The following is a 21,192-nucleotide window of genomic DNA, read 5'->3' as shown; positions in this document are numbered from 1 at the left end:
TCATCGTCAGAGACTGAGACCCTGAGACCCTTGAGACCCCTGGACCCCACCTCTCACTCTGGGCAGGAGTTCTGGTCTGGCCAAGGTGGATGCTTGCCAAGGGACTGTGTAGAGGTGTGTGTGCTGTACTGTCATGGTACAATGGACTCGGGCAGGTACGGGGCTAGAACAGCCGTACTTTCTGCACCTGATTCTTGAAGCCATGGTCCTCTGAACACAATAGTCCATAAATCTCCCCACCTTTTGACCAGCGGCGCCTCACCTTGAAATGGACTATAAAATTATTACTCTCCAAAGAGACCTTCGAGACTTCTTTCTCCCCATGGATGGAAGACATAGCTGGATGATCCAAGGATGTCCCATCTCTTGGTAGCTATTCCCCCTATTCTCTCTGTCTCTCTTGTCTCCCTGTCTGTGTCTTTCTGTCTCTCTGTCTCTGTGTCTCTCTCTCTCTCTCTCCCTCTCTTCATCACCTTTTTATCGCTCTCCTTCTCACCATTACCCCAAAACAGAATTGTTTGCCCTTAATAAACTACTTTACTGCTTGTTGCTGAACAAAACCTGAATCTCTCACTGTTGCCTTTTGCACCCTGAGGTCGAACGAACCATCACGACCCCCGCTAGTACTGGAATTGAAGACAAGCTGGTCTGGGTTTGTGAAAAAGGATAGTAGCTAAAAGTATTGGTTGGATAAAGGTTATAATAGCAGGATATAAAATACAATATATTGATGCCTTGAAATAATAGAATATTAGGTTCTTACAAACAAGGGAAATATACTACTGTTTTTATTTGTTGTAAACATCTTTTAATTCTTCTGTATATGACAAAAGTATTCAAGTATTTTCAGGATTACTGGAATAAAAAAGTTACTAGTGTCTAGTATATTTTGATCCCCCTCAATAGCCATCTGAAGGTGGAGAAGATACTTCTCCCCTCGTATAAATTATTACGTTTCCCTCCTTTCCCTATGAACCAAAGGCATCTCTTCTAGGAAGAGAATGCAAGGGTAAAATAAAAATGTGCATTTATCGACTAAAATCAAAGGTAATGTGATAACTGATAAAAGATTCGTGTTAATCATAAAAGTACAGTAATTTCACAACCATAAGGCGCACCGGACTATAAGGCGCACCCCCTGGGAGTCGGCAAAATTCGCAACTTTGTAGATCATATAAGGTGCACCGGACTATAGGGCGCACTTTTTTTTTGCAGCGAGGCTCTGCCCCCAGCTCCCCCCGCATGGTTGCTGGCTGAGGCCCCGCCTCAACCCAGCAGCCATGGGCCCCCGGGCCTGCCTGTACCCGGCAGGGGCCGAAGCATGCTCGCCGCCCCTCCGTGCCGCCTCTCCGGGGCCAGGGCATGCCCGCCGCCCCTCCGTGCCCCATCCACGGGGCTGGGGCGTGCCTGTAGAGGGGCCGCCCCGCCTGCACGGAGCCAGGAGGTGCCTGTAGAGGGGCCATCCCGCCTGCACGGGGCCGGGGGGGGACTGTGGAGGGGGCGTCCCGCCTGCACGGGGCTGGGGCGTGCCTCTGGAGGGGCCGTCCCTTCTCCACGGGGCCGGGGCGTGCCCGCCGCCGCTCCGCCCGGTCTCCACCTGGCAGCTGCGGCCCTGCCAGCTTCCCCCGCGACTCGCAGCTCTCACTTCCAGGTAGGCAAATTTCTGAACTTTGTCCATCAGATAAGACGCACCAGACTATAAGGCGCACTTCCGGGTTCGGGCCAAAATTTTAGTCAAAAGGGTGCGCCTTATAGTCATGAAATTACTGTATTGGGGTTTGTATAAACCAGAATACTAAAGTCTGAAGTGAAGCATAGACACTTGATAGAGGAAAATATATGACTAAATAATTGTTTTAAATCCCCCTGTTATGAATATTACATTTTCTAAATAATTTGTATTTACTAGTAGTTTGTAAAATCAGACTTTCCAATAGTCTGATAGATTTTGCAAAATCAGACTTCCTGCCTTTGTGTTATCAATGACTGCCTATCTACAAAGACCAGAACTTCCCTATTTCTGCCAGTTTTATCTACCAAGACCAAATGGTTATCTATGGGGCTGACTCCCAGACTTTACACAGATGTTTATTTTGGCCACCACTGCTTGCCTGGCAAAATTATGACAGCAAAAAAACAAAAATTATTAATTACAACTGTTATGAACAAGTTCATAAGTTTTAGTTTTTCATGTTAAGCTTTGCCCTGTTCTAGTTGTTCATTGTTGATTGTTAATATTAAATTATTGGCCCCATTCTGCCCCCAGCCCCCATTCTGTCTCACCTGTGTATCCCCTTTTCCCTTCATCGGGTGTGCTGCTGCTGCTTCCCTGAAAATGGCGCCTGGGAGGAGGATGACATCAAGGACTCTCATGCAAATGAGGGGAGTGCAAGGGACACTGGGACATTTTTTGGACTTAACATCCCTTAGGACAACGAGCCCAAATGACACCTGGAGCTGAGACCAGTGTCCCTAGGCTGGGAAAATGATGTAGACCACCCCAAGCTGCTCGGATTTACCACCATGATGTAGACAGCGCCCCACCAACATGTCACCCCTAGACCACGAGCAAAAGTGGTCTTCCCAGGGATTCCCGTCGAGGAAGGAAGCCCCAGCTCTGCCTATGAAGGACAGAGCTGCACTCCTCCTCCTCCTCCTCCGGGTCGTCCATAGGGAGCAGCGGCGGCGTGCGCAGCCCCCTTGGGTTCCCCACCCAAGGTGATCTCACTAATAAAGGCCTTTCAAGGGAGCAAGTCTCCTGGCCTATTTATTTCAACAACGAGAGACCATACTATAGTAAGAAGCTGCAAACCAAGGTTCGACGGATCGTGGAGTGGGCAGTGACCCCTCACGTCTCCCCAGCGCTGCTTTCCTCTGTCTATATAAAATAAAGCAATCTAAATTTTGCTGAATACCGAGACTTTTTGTTTCTCATTTATAACAGTAGCAAAAGCAAATAAAACGCGCATGGTCGGGAGCTGCATCCCGGGAGCCCCTGTCTCCTCCACACGCTTATTCCGATTGCGCAGCGGTGCAGGGGAAGAGTGGAGAAGTAGCGACAGAGGCAGTCCGCCATATTTCTACCTCACCACGCCCGCAGACAAGCCATTGAAAAGTCCGTAGAGCTGGCCTCACACTGCATGCCCTAGTCTCTACCTGCCTTGCCTTCCTCTCTGGTGGAGCCCTTTTTACTCGTCCCCCCTCTCTTCCTTACTGCCAGGGTAGGAACGAGCCGCGACAGCTCTTCAGCAGCAGTTCTCCTCACGGGAGGGGCGAGCGACTGTGTCTGGAAAAAAGGTTCACCGTAAGGAAGTTCTCCCTCCGGGCGCACGCTGAGATTGCCGGACGGCGGCCTTGTCCACTTTCGGAGCCGAATTCTCACTTTAGGACAGAAGGAGCGACAGGGAAGCGCAATTGAAGAGGAGGGGAGGGATTAACGGACATTAGCATTTCCGTGGGGGGTGGTTATTTCGGAGGGCGGCGGGGGTATAGTTTGCGAGGGACACTGGGGTGGTGGCAACGGTAGCAGAGGCAGAAACAGAAGTAGTAGTGAGGGAAGGAGGGAGAGGAGTGTTTGTGCTGAACATCTTGGCTCGCGAAGAAAGCACTGCTGCAGTGGTAGATGTTTTCATGTTGCTTGGTGCATAATTTAGAGTAGGAGTTGGAAGCGGCGACTATTTGAGGCAGGGAACCGGGGGGATTTGTGCTGCTAGGGGCCCGCTTTTTCCTTTGTGTGGCATCTAGACAGCTCGCTGCACTTGCCCTACAGTGCCCGGGTAGAGACTTCCGGGCAGAGAGCGTCTGTGTCCCCCGGGGCTGGTGCTCTGGTGGGGTGTGTGCGCGCGCGTTTTTAGGGTGGGGGTTGCGTCTGAACCAGTTACGAAGAATGACTTTGGAGTCCATGATGGCGTGCTGCCTGAGCGAGGAAGCCAAGGAAGCCCGGCGGATCAACGACGAGATCGAGCGGCAGCTGCGCCGGGACAAGCGGGACGCCCGTCGGGAATTGAAGCTGCTGCTGCTGGGTGAGTGTGGGCCGCCTTCAGCACACACGCCTTAAGCGCCACTGGGGGTGCAGCTCAGACATCGCCACCCCGGGCTCTGTCCGGCTGGCCCCCTAGTGCATTACGTGGCGTGGTCGGTTCGATTTCTCCCAGGCGCCTGCCACCTTTACTGCGGGGCGGCCGTGGCGATGGTGGCAGTGACCCACTCGTCGTTCCTCTGTCACCGCGTTGTGTGCGCGCCCGTGTGCAGGATTCGCCGAGGCGCTTGTAGCTGGGTAAATAACCGTGGTTCCTGTGGGTGGGTTTGATATGGTGGGGAACCGGTCCTTCCAAAATGGAGAGGGAAAGGATGGCTCGTCAGTGGAGGGAGAGTTGGGGAAATATCGGCGATGATGGGTATAGGAGAGTGATGGTAAGGAAGCAGATTAATGAAAGAACTTGCAGGGGGGTTGCTTTGCAGATTTCTGGTGCATTGTTCCCCGAGTCTTAGGTTGCTGGGTCACCAGTTGCATTTTTTTCATTGTGATTTTTATTCAGTGATGCAAAATGGGATAAAGGGCTTTTGCCCAGATTGTAGACTGACTTTTAAAGCAAAAGAAGAAAGAAATCGTAAAGACCAAGATGCACCCATGAAGGTGAAAAGTAACCTTAAAGTATACTGGTGGATAGTGGGATCTTTAAGACCTTTGGAATCCACCCACCGTTCCAAGAAATAAAATCTATTGTATCATTTATCTTTAATTAAATCAGGTTGTTATTTTGGAGTCACAAGTGTGCAAAGGCAATGTTTGTTTAATAGGAATTTGGCTCGTTTTAAAATAAGCTTTTTGAATTAAAACAGATTTGTCTGTATCTGAGGTGCTCTACTACACTATATAGTTCTTGTGGTAATACAGCTTCTGTTGTAGACTATCAGTCCTTGAAATATGTCTGCACCAGTATTTGGGTAAACGGGAATGTTCCAAGTGGATGTGGGGTGTTTATGCCAAAGACTTTAGTCTTGGGTCAGGTACATGAAAGTAATTATTTATATTGGGGGAATAAACTGCCTTTAAGGTGATTTGAAAGGAACTAATTTATTTTAATGCTTGCTTATGAATGTGTTATTTTTCTACTTTAAATAATACAGTTTGTCTTCTGTATATGGAGAAAGGTATTGGCATCCTTAACTGATGTGGAAAAAGGAGTGGTGGAGACAGATATAATGCTACCAGTAATGACATTCTGTCTCATTTTGGCCTAATTTTGGATTGATGGAAGTATGTGCTGTGGCTATTTCAAGATCCAAAACCAAGATAAAATAGAGGACAGATAGCTTGCATTTTGAAAATTTTATGGATGTTCAAGTATAATTAGTTAACTATATGCATTTGCTATAGGAGAGGCAGTTGATGTTTGACTTGTTACTCAGGTCAAAATTGTTGCTGCATTTCTTGGTCTTCTTGCAGTAATGCTAGAGGTTTCGCCCAAGTTTTTAAAAATGCATGAAACTTACTGAATGGTACCAACATATACCACACAGAGAAGGAATTCAGAGATTTGATTCCACAGTCAGTAGTGCAGATCTGGTATTGTTTTATAAGATACACCCACTGGTAATGGTAAGTGTATGGTAATGGTAGATTAGGGCCTAATTGTGGCATTATTTTAGATCAAATGAAAAAAAGTGTTTTCAGAGCAAATAGATAAGAAACCATCACTTAGAAAACTTTGAAGAAAACACACTGATTGCTAGTATGAATGTTTTCTTCATATATAAGTATCTGTATTAACTGTGCTTCTAAACATGTAAGCATGATGTACATGAAACCGAGGTAAATGTTCTGCTTCATACTTAATAACATATCTGTATTTGAGTAGAAATCAGTATAGAAATTGTTCTTGTGTACACATTTTTCATGTTGTACTTTGTCAGCTGCAATCACATATTTGATTGAAAGTGTTTGAGCATGTGCAGCTGTTTAACAGTTAATATTGTAAAATGCAGTATAGCAGTAAACCACTGTCGAAGCCACGGGGTTAGATAGAGATTCAAGTTATTAAAAAACCCCAAACAAACCAAAATTCGAACTTTCTAAAAATTTGTTTTAATTAGTATATTTCTTTTAGGTATCTGACAGTACTTTCAGTCACTCTCACTGCTTCTCCAGCCTAGTAATTTGTTCAGTTCTTAAGCTTGTGTTATTTGTTTGGGTAATTCATATGGTCAGGGTGGACAAAAACATTTCAAAAATATGAAAATAATAATTAAAATGAGGAAACTGGGAAATGTCTGAAGTTGTTTGCCATCCATTTTTTGAATTGACTTGACCTTTATTGTCCCATTATGTATCTTTAGCCATCAAAACTTAAAGTAGCAGTAGTGCTTAACTTTATTTTATGTAAATGTAGGGCAAACTTTTTTTTTAAAAGTGCCAACTTCTCAGTCCCACATAGAAAAGTGTTGTTGGATTTAGAAGCCTAAATGGGTTAAAGGCTTTTGAACATGGGACAAAAGGTATATGCTTTTGATCATAAGGTGAGAACACAGCTTAAGCTGAGCTGTGTTAACTGACCACATGTGTTTTCTGAACTTGTTGCAAGTGCAAAGTAAAAGGTATTAAATCAAAAGGTTTTAAGAAACAAGTGAGCATGTCTATGCCATATTTTTTGTTCTTGTTTAAAAATTAGACATACATACAAATGCACACATGTAGCAAATAAAAAAGAAAAAAATCTGGGTCAGAATGGAGGATTTTTTTCCCCTCCTTAACTTGTAGAAATTATAGTGCTTCCTTGCAAAGTGAAATATTTCCCTCCTAACTGTGTTGGTTACTGTTACTGTGTGACACACATGCTGTGTGCACCTTTCTTGTGTATTAATGATATGTTTTTACTTTTCATGAGATCAGAGTTTAAAATGTTGAAAGTAATTTCTGGAAAACTTTTTGCATGGTAAGATTATTTTAAATTATTAGTTAAAAATAAACTCTCCATGATTAAACATTAAAATACCACTTTTAGGAACTGGATTGAACATCATTGTCCTGTTCTAATCTACTGTAAAAAATTAAGCAAAGTCTCTCTTACTATTGTAATTCTAAAAAGTGAGAACTCTAGCATGTGCACTAAAAATAGTTCAGCTAGAGCTAGCCAAGTTGGTTGCAATGTTTAATGTACTTTGGAGCAAATTCAGTCTTCCACTGAATTTGATTTTTATCTCCTGTATTTTTTAAATTCTTCTGCATTCCATTACTACTGAACATTTTGTAAAACCTTATGATTGTTCTCCAGAGCATAAAGTTGTTAACATTTATTTGTTATTTGCTGTTGTAAATACATATATTGCTATAGTACAAAAAAAGTACAGTAATTTCACGACCATAAGGTGCACCGGATTATAAGGCGCACTTTTTTTTGCAGCGAGGAGTAACGAATCGCGCAATCGAAGGGTTTACTGGCAGGTGGTCAAATTGCAAACATTTTTCACAGATTGGCGTAGCCGCGGGCCTCGGCACTCCCGCCCACCCCTGGAGCCGGCTGGTGAGGCGCGGCTCGGAGCTGCCTGCAGTCCGGGACGGCTCGTGGCTGCCCGTGGTTCAGGGTGGCTCAGGGTTGCCGTGGTGCGGCCGCGGTGCGCACTTCCAGGTTGGCTCGAGCTGGCCACCGGCTCCCTCCCTCCCGGAGCGGCAGCGCAGCGTCAGGGCTCACCGCTCCCCGTGTTCCCGGTGCGGCAGCAGGGGCTGCCAATCCCCTCGCTACTGGCATGGCGGCAGGATCCGCCGCTCCCCTCCATCCTGGCACGGCAGCAGGGGCTGCTGCTCCTCTCGCTCCTGCCACAGCAGCAGGGGCCGCTACTCCCCTCGCTCCCAGTGCGGCGGTGCGGCGGTGATGTCTGCCACTCCCCTCCTTCCCGGCGCGGCAGCACAGCGGCGGGGTCCGCCGCTCCATTCCTTCCCGGCACAGCAACAGGGGGCGCCCCTCCCCTCGCTCCCAGCGCGGCGGTGTGGCGGCAGGGTCCGCCGCTCCCCTCACTCCCGGTGTGGCAGCTGGGGACGCCGCTCCCCTTGCTCCCGGCGCGGCGGCAGTGTCTGCCACTCCCCTCCTTCCCGGCGCAGCTGCGCGGCAGCGCGGCAGCGCAGCGGTGGGATCCGCCTCTCCATTCCTTCCTGGCGCAGCAGCAGGGGACGCCGCTCCCCTCGCTCCCGGCCCGGTGGTGTGGTGGCAGTCTCTGCAGCTCCCCTCCTTCCCGACGCGGTGGCGTGGCTGCGCGGCGGCGCGGCAGCGCAGCGGCGGGGTCCACCGCTCCATTCGTTCCTGGCAGGGCAGTAGGGACCGCCTCTCCCCTCCTTCCCAGCGCGGCGGCATGGGCCGCCCGCCTCCTTCCCCATATGTCGCTCCTGCCGGGCTGGGCCTGCCCGCTCCTGTCCCCCACGTGGCTCAGCGCTCCCGTGGCACCGCTTCCCCCTCGCAACTCCCACTTCTGGGTTGGAAAATTTTGCAACTTTTTACATTATATAAGGCGCACCGGACTATAAGGCGCACTTCCGGGTTCGGGCCAAAATTTTAGTCAAAAGGGTGCGCCTTGTAGTCGTGAAATTACTGTAATGTGTTTTTAGTGTTTTATATTGGTATGCACCAAACAATGTACAGTATTTTGCATGCTTGTATTTTAAGCATGTATGTACGTATTCATTGTTAAGTAGCAAGAGGCATGTGATCTAACTTTCTATGTATGCAATATTTGGGCTTAAATATTAGTTTGTAGCCATAAACCTTCACTACTAAACATAATATGCCTGTACACTGTATATAGTTGTGTTATGCATTATTTTATCTTTAGGAGTATCTAAGAAAATAATCAGCAATATCTACAAGCTTTGGCAAAATTAGGTACTGGAGATGAATCAGTGAAGCAAGGTGTCAAATATGAGTATCTTTTCATTATCTGTATGTTACCAAAGAAAATAGGTGGCAGGTAAACCATTTGAATTTAGCATGAATTTCAACTAGCCTTAAGTGGAAGACTTTGATTTTTTCTCCAAACCTATAGGATATATATATGTTGTAGGGTTTTATTTGCATACCTGTGGTAGCTGAATGAAAGATTTGTGTACAGAACTCTATAAATTAGCAAACTTAGAATTCAAAAACCTTGAAGAAGAAGTTGGCCCATCAAGCCAATAAATCAGTCTTCCTTCCCTGCTCTAATCTGAAATATGCATGGAAATAGACACTCTCATCTACAGTAATTTCACAATTATAAGCCGCACAATTTTGGCTAAAATTTTGGTCCGAACCCGGAAGTGCGGCTTATAATCAGGTGCGGCTTATATATGGACAAAGAACGAAAAGTTGCTGTTTTAGTTTGGAGGACAGGTGTCTGCTGAGAAAGGCAGGAACTTCTCTTTGAAATGGAGAATGTAAACCCCCTCCCTCCAAATTATTATAATTTTGAAATCAAGGGACTTTCAGGCAAAGATATGGGAATTAGGAATAACAGTTCTTTACTAGGGAAATTAAAATAGAAATACAGTACTACAAAGAAACAAATCCCAAACCCTGACAAAGTCAGAGTACAACCTGACACCCTGTCAGGCAGGGTGTTGGTAGCAGTCCCATTAAATGGTGGTTGCAGACCTCCTGCAGTGACAGATGTGGTTCAGTTGAAGCAGTGCTCCTGTAGAAGGTGCAGTTTCCCTCTAAAGGTCCAGTGGTGATGTGGAGAAATTCGGTTTTCCTCTGGAGTCCAGTGGAGAAAGGGGCTACCTTAGTGTCCCAAAACCTCTGTTTTTATCTTGGTAAGAAATGTTGGGCTCTTCCCCCTGGCTGGAGCAACTTCCAATGGGATGAAGTAATTTTATCAGTCACACAGTGGGACTCAATGGGCCATTAGCAGAAAATGACTTGTTGGAGGAAGGATGGGTTGTGAAAAGAGAAAGAACAATGCCCCACCTGGTTTCAATGGATGGCCCATTAGCAGAATATCTGCCGTTGAGATAAGGATCACTGCCCCCACCCTCAACAGATGGTGATAGAATAGATACCTTTTATCACACTCTGTATTGTAACCCAAGACAGTTGCTGACACCCGGACGTGCGACTTATAATCAGGTGTGGCTTATAATCATGAAATTACTGTACTTATATAAATAGATAAACTGATATTACACATTTCAGGATTTTTTGTGCACAATTTAAAAATGCTATTGATTAGCATATCCAAATTGAATATTTTCTTTGCTCTTCCTTAAAGCAGAAAATGTAATTATTTTGAAAGAGCATTGCAACCTTTTCTTATTATCTTGTATTGATCCATACTTATACTTTCACTGAACACTTGCAAATAAGTTTAGGTAATCACAACAGTATGTATTTATGATTAGAAAAGAAGCAAATAATATATATCTTGATGATGTATGTTGAAACTAAATTGGCAAACATATCTTAGTTTGGAGAAGTTGTTTCTAAGGTTATGTAATTTGATTCTGGATGACAAACACTCATCTATTATATATACATGCATATACATCCATTTATAAAAATAGCTGGTTTTGAAGAAAACATGAATCATCATATTGATATCTATGTGATATCATGATTTCATATTTACTGGAAAAGAGCATATTAATTTTTTAAATGCTTGATAAAGGAATATTTTATTTTCAGCTCTTATAAAGTATTTTCTTCTGGGTTATTTTGTTATGATTCTCCTCCTTTAAAAGTGATCTACTGTAGTTAATGGAAATTAGTTTAGAACTTCAATAGTCAAAGAATTCTGACTTAGTTTTGCTCATATATCAAAAAATCAAGGGACCCCAAATTTGTACTTCTTTTTAAAAACATTATTGAATTTGTACAAGAGGGAAACATCATAAACAGAGTGTCTTGAGAAGGGACTTTGGGGTATATATTGTAATGTTAAGAAATATTTGTGTTTTTAGCTACTTCAAATTATGTTTGGTGTGTAAAGGCAGTGGTAATTTAATAAGTGACAGCATTTCTTTTGAAGTAATATGACACTCTTCAAAATTAATCCCAGGAAGGGAGAGCATAATAAGGTAGATATGTGTTTCTTGCTCTGCTGAATGGATTAATACTCAGGAAATGTGTTCTCATACTTGACCAAGATTACATGCAGCTGTTACCAATAAAATTATGGGACTTTTTCAACATTCAACTGTTATTTGCTCTACTTATTAAAAAAGTCTAACTTGCAAGAATCAAGAGCAACCAAGTAAAATAAAAACTAAGGAAGCACTTGAATATTGGAAATACTATGAATCCATATAAATAGTATTTTTAAAATCAGAGAAGTGAGTGGGCAACAGGCTTTAAGTATTGTGTTAACACTGTGCAAAGAAATAAGATACTGAGGGGCATAAGTCTAAGTGATACTACAGTTTGAAAAGTTTTCCAAGTTCCCGGGGAAGTTCTAGGAACAATACAGATCTATGGGTTCTTTTATTTTTATTTTTTTTCTTCATGATAAATTTGAGAATAGAATAGTTCAATTGGAAGGGATTTAAAATGATCATCTAGTCCAAATGCCTGACCACTTCAGGGTGGATCAGAAGTTAAAGCATATTATTAACGGCATTGCCCAAATGCCTCTTTAACATTGACAGGCTTGGGGTATTGATCACGTCTCTGGGAAGCCTGTTGTGGTGTTTGACCACCCTCTGGGTAAAGAAACACTTCCTAATGTCCAGTCTAAACCTCCCCTGGTGCAACTTTGAACCATTCCCACACATCCTCTCATAGTATTGTTCTGGAAAAAATGTCCAGCACACAGATGGATAAACACGTCATGCAATGGGTGAGCAACTGGCTCACGAGTCAGGCACAAAGGGTTATAGTGAATGGGGTAACATCAAGCTGCTGACCCATCACTAGCAGGGTTCCACAGGGCTCCATCTTAGAGGCAGTTCTCTTCAACATCTTCATAAATGACTTGGACGTATGACTGGAAGGGATACTAAGCAAGTTTGTAGATGATACAAAACTGGGAGGAGCTGTTGACTCCCTTGAAGGCAGGGAGGCCCTGCAGAGAGACCTCAACAAATTAGAAGACTGGGCAATCACCAACTGTATGAAGTTCAACAACAGAAAGTGCTGGATTCTGTACCGAGGATGAGGCAACCCTGGATGTACAGACAGACTTGGGAATGAGATGCTGGATAGCAGTGCTGCAGAAAGGGACCAGGGAGTCCTGGTCAACGGAAAGTTGAATATGAGTCAGCAGTGCCCTGGCAGCCAGGAGGACCAACTGTGTCCTGGGGTGCATTGGGCACAGCATCACCAGCCAGTTAAGGGAGGTGATTGTCCCACTCTGCACTGGGGTGGCCTCACCTTTGATACTGTATGCAGTTTTGGTCACCACAATATAAGAAAGATACAAAGCTACTAGAGTATGTCCAAAGGAGGGCAATGAAGATTGTGAGGGGCTGTGAGGAGAAGCCATATGGAGTGGCTGAGGTCACTTGGTCTGTTCAGCCTGGAGGAAACTAAGGGAAGACCTCATCAAAGTCTACAGCTTCTTTGTAAGGGGAAGAGGAAGGGCAAACACTGATCTCTTGTCTGTGATGACCAGTGATGGGACCCAAGGGAAGGGCCTGAAGTTGTCAGGGCATGTTTAAATTCGATATTAGGAAAAGATTCTTCACACAGAGGATGGTTGGGCACTGGAACAGGCTCCCCAGGGAAGTGGTCACAACACCAAGCCTGCCAGAGTTCAAGAAGTATTTGGACAACACTTTTGATACGTGGTATGACTCTTGGGGATGGTTTTGTGCAGGGCTGGGAGTTGGACTCAGTTATCCTTGTGGGTCTCATCCAACTCAGCATATTCTGTGATCCTGTCTGGATACCAGGGACAAGAGATCAGCACCTCCCTCTCCACTTCCCCTCCTCAGGAAGCTTCAGAGAGCCATGATGCGTCTCAGACTCCATTTCTCCAAACTAGACAAACCCAGAGTCCTCAGTCGCTCCTCACAGGACGTGCCTTCCAGCCCTTTTACCAGCTTTGTTGCCCTCTGTTGTAACCCAATACCCTACTGCTTTAAGAATGGTATATCCCTTTAACCCTGTAACCCCTACAAGACCAATGGATTGACCCCTGCAAAGGGATTGGCCTGAAGCCAAGGCTGACCCCTCCCCTTTCCTGACCCAGAGAAAAACCCTGAGCCCACGTGTGGACGCTCTCTTTATCCCCATCTCTCGCTCTGACCACATGGAAGCCTAAGAATAAAGCAGAATACCAACCCTGGGATAAGAGCCTCTATATCTCTACTGTTCTACATGAAACAGCATCCAAGGCCAGCTCTGCAGGTAATTGGGGAGCAGGCAGGCAATAGGGTGCTGTTTCAGCCCTCCTCTGAGGGCACTTCAAGGACCTTCAAATCCTTTTGTAATTGTGGAGTCAAGAAGTGCACACAATACTCAAGGTGAGGCTATCCTAATGCTAAATACAAAAAGATAGTCACCTCCTTTGACCGGCTGGTTGTGCTGTGTTTGAGGCATCCCAGGATGTGTTTTGCCCTCTTGGCTGCTGAGGGATGCAAGAAACCAAACGTGGACCAGAAGTTTAAGTAGCAAAAGTCCAGCTTTATTGTCTAACAATCTCTTTTTATAGAGAAAAGTTCAGATACATTTGAATGTAACATGCAATATCATTGGATAACTTTGTCTGTCTATAATGCAAGCTATATGCTGACAGGATACTCTAAGATAAACTATTTTAAAATCTGCTATTGCGAAACTACTCTCTTTGAAGTGGTTATAGTATACTAAACAAGCAGGATCCTTACTTCTCCAGATGTCTTTTCCTTCGTCCTTGTGCATTTCTTGTAGAATATTTATGACTTTGTTTTTCAAGCGAGGAAGCCCAAGGTTATAGTGACCTAAAAGTTACTTGTCCAGTCTTATGGAATCTTATGATATATCGGAGCAAGAGCCAAAGCTCCGACTAGCCTGCCAACATCTCCCCCTTTCTTTTCAAAAACAGCATCAGCAATTTTTCTGATTTGGAAGGAAAAGCACCTGATTACGCAAGGTCCCATTATAACTACTATAAGTATAATCAGGAAGATAACAATTACCATTTTTATAATATCTTTGATCCAAGCAGAAATCCCAAAGGACATTAACCAGTCATCAAAAGGATTATGATTAACAGTAACCTTTTGGGCATGATCTTGTAACCATTGAAGTTGTTTGTGAATAGAATCACTATGGTCAGACAGATTAAAACAACACATACCTTCAAATTCTTCACAACCTCTGCTTTGTGTAAGTAACAGGTAATCTATTGCTGCACGATTCTGCAATACTGCTTGTCTAAGGCTATTCATGTCTTGGGCCAGTTGAGAAATGACTGCTGTAGTGACATTAGCTTGCTTCACTGTCCAGCAAGCTAAGTGTTGTATTTGGGACAAAGCTTGAGCACTACCTATAAATGGAACCATTGAAGCAAAAATCCATGCGGTGCGACTCCAGAGCTCAACCTCATCATTACAGCCAGGATTGAGCACAGTAACATCTCTCTTTGTGCGAGTGTTACTTAGCGTTTTAAGAGTGGTCAAGGAAGGAGTGAGTAGAGCAAGTTGTCCTAAATAACATGGACCTCCCATAGCATGACGGGGAATGCCTTGCCATGCCCTATCTCCACAGATAAGAAAAATCTTAGGGGGTAAAGACAATGGTTTAGAGATATTAAGGTGTGTTTGTCCAGAGTCCCAACCATATGGTCTGGAGCCGCAGTGTTCGGTTACATTGTAGTTTTTATTAGGGGTCATCCAATTTTGTCTCTTTTGATCTGCTAGGTTCCAAGAATATTGTCCAAAGAAAACACATCCTGAGCGGTTAACAGGGTGACTATCAGGTAAATTTAGCTCTTGAGGATCCCAAGGAAGTGTTAAATCCAAACTCTTTATCAAAAGAGCTAGGCAATGGCTGAAATTGTCCGCAAGGGAACAATTAAAATTAGAGTCTTGAATGGTGATTCTATCAGGGGGCACAGGAGAGCCAATAAGGCAAGTTCTAAAGGGATCTGCTGCTGATTTTAAATGCAAACAAAAGTCTTGGGTGCCTGTCCTATTGGCCCATGTCAACCAGAAATTATTTTGAGGAAAGACGACTGGTTGTCCTTCGAGTGAGGTGATTAAACTAACAACAAGAAGAAGGTTTACTTTCATCATCATAATGCATACCACAATCTACTAAATATCTGCAGTCTAAAACTTTAGTCCTAACTATGGTTAAAAACACACTTAATGGTCTGGCAAGATGCCACACGTAGAATGCTAATTCCCTTTCCTCTACAGATTCAAACAATGCATAAGCAGTAGAATGATTATATGTAGTACCTAACCATTCATTGAGGGATTGTAAAGGATCAACAGGCAGTTTGTGCGCACAACGTGAACACCCGTCAAAAGCTGTATGCAAACTACTTGTTCTAAATGTAATATCACATTTACCACAAACAAAAGTACCCTCTAGCCAAGTGCAGCACTCACAATTAGGAGAACGTAAGCACTGAACTCGAAGAGAGCGTATCCTACGTGCTAATTCAACAAGAGACTCAATAGTAGGAATATCAGGGAAGTCCATTTCCTTGAGGTTTATCTCAGATATTATCAATACTTTAATCCACTGTATCCTGGCCTTCCATCTTTTCAATCGCCGGTCCCGGCGTTGACGATACTCCTCCGGTGTCTCCCACAGCTGTAGACCCTCCAGGGTCACCCAGCCACGGCTTAACCCACTTCGCTGGTATCCAGGTGGGTTTAGGTCCTGTTAAAATACAAGCATAACCCCATCCCCAAGTCAATAATTTCTGTGGACCGTACCATAACTGTTTGGTAGGATCCCAGACCGAAACAAGGACAGCGTGATCCTGCAAAGGAGACGACGACGCAAAGTGTGACTCAATGGGTATCAGCTGAGTGGGAGAGTCAGGACGGTACACCCAAGTTCTCCAATTATGCACATCTATAGCTTTAGATACCACCTCTTGAGGGGTAAGTAAAAATCCCCCCTCTTTTTTCAAAACTCGAAAAAGACGTTTTAAATCCTGATGCTTTCGTTTAACAATTCCCTGACCCGTGCTATTATAAGGAACACCTGTCACATGCTCGATTCCCCAGCGCTGCAAAAAATGCTTAGTAGTACTACTGGTATAATTGGGTCCATTATCAGTTTTTATCTCCTCAGGGACTCCCAAAACAGCAAAAACCTCCAGCCAATGGCGACAGGAAGCTTTTGAACTACTATTTGCCATTGCTGTGGCCCAGACCATTTTGCTAAAAGTGTCAATTGTGACATGTACAAATTTCAGCTTTCCAAATTGTGGCACAACAGTAATGTCCGTTTGAAAGATTTGTCTCGACCTAAGTCCTCTCGGGTTCACTCCGCCGGGCTGTAGAGGTGGTAGGCGAGCACAATCAGGGCAAGAGGCTACGATACCTCTAGCATCAGTCCTGGAAATGTCGAACTCCTTCTGGAGAGAAACGGCTGACTGGTGGAAAAAACTATGTGAAGACCGAGCAAGTGTAAATTTATCAATACCAATTACAGCTCCTGAGACAGCTTTGTCAATGACAGCATTTCCTGTACATAGAAAACCTGGAAAGGACAAATGACTACGAATATGTGTGGAGAAAAATGGGTGAGTTCGAACATTAATGAGGTTAAGAAGGGTATGCAACTCTGCAGCTACAAGATTATTACCGACTTTTCCCAAGAGGGAATCCAAAACCCGTTCTAAAATTGAAGCCACATACAATGAATCACAAACTAGGTTTAAGGGTTCTTGGCGGAAATGTGAAAAGGCCAAAACTACAGCTTTTAATTCTAACAGTTGTACAGAGTATCCAAGTTGTTCAAAAACAATTGTTTTCCATCCCTGTTCATTTTTAAAAGCATAACCATATTTTCCACTGCGCCCACTGGCATCAGTAAAAAGAGTGACAGCTTTCTGCAACGGTGCAGAAGAACGAACAGTTTGACCCCACAATGGGAGATTGGCAGAAAAAACAGACACAGGTGGAAAATGATTATAAATTGTGAGGCCTATAGTTGCTGTTGCAAAAGAGTATGATTGTTGTTGCCATTCTGCGCACAGGGAAACCAGGGAAACAGGAATTTGCACTGTTGTAAGTTCAATTTCATATACCAAATGTATTCTAATTTTAGCCTTAAGGATCAATTCTCCTAACAGGTCAATGCGGCTGATAATGGACAATGAGGGGGTACTGGGTAAGAATACCCATTCTAGTGGAAAGAATTGTTTAGTTTTCTCCGCGTATTGGCCAATCAATGCTACCAATTCCACAGGAGCATTTATAACATAAATTACCACAAGTACTTCAGGATTATATCTGAATACAACAGCTTGTTGTAATTTTTTGGATACAAGATTAAGTGTTGCCCTGGCCTCTGGGGTTAATTTTCTTTCCTCCATGATAGAATTAGAACCTTGAAGTAATGCCCTTAAGGGATCAATATCTCGGTTAGAGATTCCTGCCCACACCCTAATACTTTGGATGTCTCCCAATAGTTTTTGAACATCATTGACAGTATGTATATTGTCATACAATTCAACCTTCTGAGGAGAAAAACGAGTAGCAGTTATAGAAAATCCCAAATAAGACCAGGGTTCAGTTCTTTGTATCTTTTCTTTTGCAACAACCAACCCCCAACTCGAGAGACACTGCAACAACTCCTCTTGTTTCTTTGCTGGCAAGGGTTCTTTGCTGGCAACAAGGATGTCATCCATATAATGGTACGTTAAGAAGGCTTTGTTCTCTTTTCTCCACTTTTCAAGCGCCTTATCAACATACCATTGACAAATGGTTGGGCTATTTTTCATTCCTTGTGGAAGCACTATCCATTCATACCTTTTCATTGGAGCATTGTTATTGATAGAAGGGATGCTAAAAGCAAACCTACAGGTGTCATCCGGGTGCAGAGGTATACTAAAGAAACAATCTTTAATGTCAATAATGAATAGATGATAATTTTTTGGTAAAGCTGAAGGTGAAGGTAAACCCAGTTGTAAAGCACCTAAAGGCAACATTTGTTCATTCACTGCCCTAAGATCATGCAAAAATCTCCATTTCCCAGATTTTTTCTGAATAACAAAAACAGGTGTATTCCAAGGACTATTAGAAGGTCGTATATGACCTTGACTCAATTGTTGATTTACCAATTCTTGTAGATGCTCTATTTTTTTCTGAGCATCTTCTGAGGTTCTTCGGTGGTCCAAGATAATTTAATGCATGGGCAAGCATCTACCTGCTCAGTGGCCGCTCCGGAAAAGGCTGAATGGTCAGCACAACATTCCATTGACTTAAAACATCTCTCCCTAGTAGCCAGAGCAGAGTGTTTATAACATAAGGGTGTGTTACAGCCTCATTCCCCTCCTTGTCTCTGACTAAGATGGGCTCTAGGCTTTGCCATGTTGATGGAACATCTGCAACTCCCAAAAGACTTTCATTCAATTGTCGCAAAGGCCACTGACTAGGCCAAAAATCAATGGGGACAATAGTAACATCAGCCCCAGTATCTAACATCATAGATGTCTCTAACATAGTAGAATCTAAAACATTTCCAGAATGCAGTTGAAGAGTTACTTGCCGAGTCAGTCTGGTATTAGACATAACTTCAGTGAAAGCTACCAAAGGTCCTGTACTACCAAAGCCACCAGTCCTTTTGTTTTTTGTGGAAGTTGGAACCGGAGGGAAAAATGAAATAAGTTGAGCAATTGTGCTACCTAGTGGAATAAATGCAGGCGGACAGAAAACTTTCAGCATAATTTTGATCACCCCCTCGTAATCAGCATCAATTACTCCTGGAAGGACAAATAAACCCTGTTTAGATGCAGACGACCGACCTATTACTAAAGTGGCTAACCCTCCTCCTAAAGGTCCAACAGAAGTGGTATTAATAAGCACCACCTTGTCATCAGTCACAGTCACAGAATCAGCAGTTACCAAGTCGACTCCAGCGCTTCCGCTGGTGGCTGGGAACATGTTGTAAAGGCAGCCGCTGCTGCTACTGGAGTTGGGCTGGCTGGGGGTTTGATATCTGAGTCGCCGCGCCCCCCACGCAGCTCATCACGTTTCCCTGCAAAGGGGTACCATCCTTTTTAAAACATGATCTACATTCATTTGCTTTGTGCCCAAATTTTTCACAGCGACGACAGACACCAGCAAAAGATGATACAGGTGATGTAACAGATACACGTTGTTTTTGCAGTCTCAAAGGGCATTGTTTTCGCATATGACCCTGCTGACCACAATTAAAGCAAACATTGGGTGGAACCTTATTGCTCTGTGACTTGTTAGCTTTAGTTAATGCAGCAGCTAAGCCTGTAGCATGTATGCGAGCTTTTTCCTTTTCTGTCTCAACTGGTGCACGTGAACATATCTCAATCATTTGCAACAGAGTCATGTCAGGGGATAATGTTGCAAGTAAACGTTTACATGTCATGTTTGCATTTTGGATTGCTTTTTCTTTAAGTAATGTATCTTTCATCGTGTGAGGTATGTCAGGTGCAACCTCTACCCCTTCTTTTATGTGATCCACAAAGCGCAAAAAGGGCTCGTCATCTCCCTGTTGAATTTGTAGATAGGGTTGGCGCGGTTTGCCAACCTGTGGCAGAAGGCTAAAAGCTTCTAAAGCCGCTGTTTTACTTTGTGCTAAAATTCGTGTATGTATCATGGCCTGCCGCTGTGGATCAATAAAGGGACCTTGCCCCATTAACTGATCTAAATCAGCATAACGCAGTGGGTCTCCGTCAGGTAAATTTAGATTTTCCAATTGCTTACTTTCCAACCTCTCTTGCCACTTATTTAAAAACAACATGTGACTAGTGGGGCCCAAGATTAGAGTAAGTGCACGACTATAAGGTGAACCCTTTTGACTAAAATTTTCCCCAGAACCCGGAAATGCCCTTATAGTCCGGTGCGCCTTATCTGATGGACAAAGTTCAAAAAATTTGCCTACCTGGAAGTGAGAGCTGCGAGCCACGGGGGGAGCCGGCAGGGCCGTGACTGCCAGGTGGAGGCGGGGTGGAGCAGCGGCGGGCACGCCCCGGCCCTGTGGAGGCGGAGTCGCCCCTCCAGAGGCACGCCCGGGCCCCGTGGAGGCGGAGTCGGCCCTCCAGAGGCACGCCCTGGCCCGGTGGAGGCGGAACCGCCCCTACACAGGCACCCCCCGGCCCCATGGAGGCAGAGCCGCCCCTACACAGGTACCTCCCGGCCCCGTGCAGGCGGGACGACCCCTACGCAGACACCCCCCGGCCCCATGCAGGCAGCACGGCCCCTCTAGAGGCACCCCCCCGGCCCCGTGCAGGCAGCACGGCCCCTACACAGGCACTCCCCGGCCCCATGCAGGCGGCACGGCCCATACACAGGCACCCCCCGGCCCCATGCAGGCAGCATGGCCCTTACACAGGCACCCCCCGGCCCCGTGGAGGCAGAGCCGCCCCTACACAGGCACGCCCTGGCCCCGTGCAGGCGACACGACCCCTCTAGAGGCACTCCCCGGCCCCGTGCAGGCGGCACGGCCCCTACACAGGCACCCCCCGGCGCCGTGCAGGCAGCACGGCCCCTACACAGGCACCCCCTGGCCCCGTGCAGGCGACACGGCCCCTACACAGGCACCCCCCGGCGCCGTGCAGGCAGCACGGCCCCTACACAGGCACCCCCTGGCCCCGTGCAGGCGACACGGCCCTTACACAGGCACCCCCTGGCCCCGTGGAGGGGGCACGGAGGGGCGGCGGCCATAGCCCGGCCTCGGAGAGGCAGCACGGAGGGGTGACGGCCATGCCCCAGCCCCGCCGGATACAGGCGGGCCTGGGGGCCCGCAGCACCGCCCCTGCCGGGTACAGAGGGGCCCCGGGGCCAATGGCTGCCAGGTTGAGGCAGGGCCTCGGCCAGTAACCGCGTGGAGGGACCTGGGGGCGGAGCCTCGCTGCAAAAAAAAAGTGCACCCTATAGTCCAGTGCGCCTTATCTGATCTACAAAGTTGCGAATTTTGCCGACTCCTGGGGGGTGCTCCTTATAGTCCGGTGCGCCTTATGGTCATGAAATTACTGTAATTCAAAAATAGTTTTAATGTCTGGAGGTACTAATTCTTGATATTTAAGCACAGCTTCTACCTGCCTGCGAACCAATCGATTATCTACCCCATAATCCATGACAAC

General features: G+C 45.4%; 1 protein-coding gene across 1 annotated transcript in view; it reads left to right on the top strand.

Annotated features, from left to right (window-relative positions):
- The first annotated feature begins 2,986 nt into the window (after positions 1–2,986).
- Positions 2,987–21,192, top strand: part of LOC117005075 (guanine nucleotide-binding protein G(q) subunit alpha) — a 258,664-nt gene continuing 240,458 nt past the window's right edge. Inside the window, exon 1 of the mRNA XM_033076314.2 lies at positions 2,987–4,022. Within this exon, the coding sequence (XP_032932205.1) occupies positions 3,887–4,022 (136 nt within the window). The 5' untranslated portion in view covers positions 2,987–3,886. The remainder of the gene's footprint in view (positions 4,023–21,192) is intronic.

The sequence above is a fragment of the Catharus ustulatus genome, chromosome W (genome assembly GCF_009819885.2).
Source record: "Catharus ustulatus isolate bCatUst1 chromosome W, bCatUst1.pri.v2, whole genome shotgun sequence".
Lineage (NCBI taxonomy): Eukaryota > Metazoa > Chordata > Aves > Passeriformes > Turdidae > Catharus > Catharus ustulatus.
The sequence above is the reverse complement of the archived record's forward strand: the minus strand, read 5'-3'. Positions and strand labels throughout refer to the sequence as shown.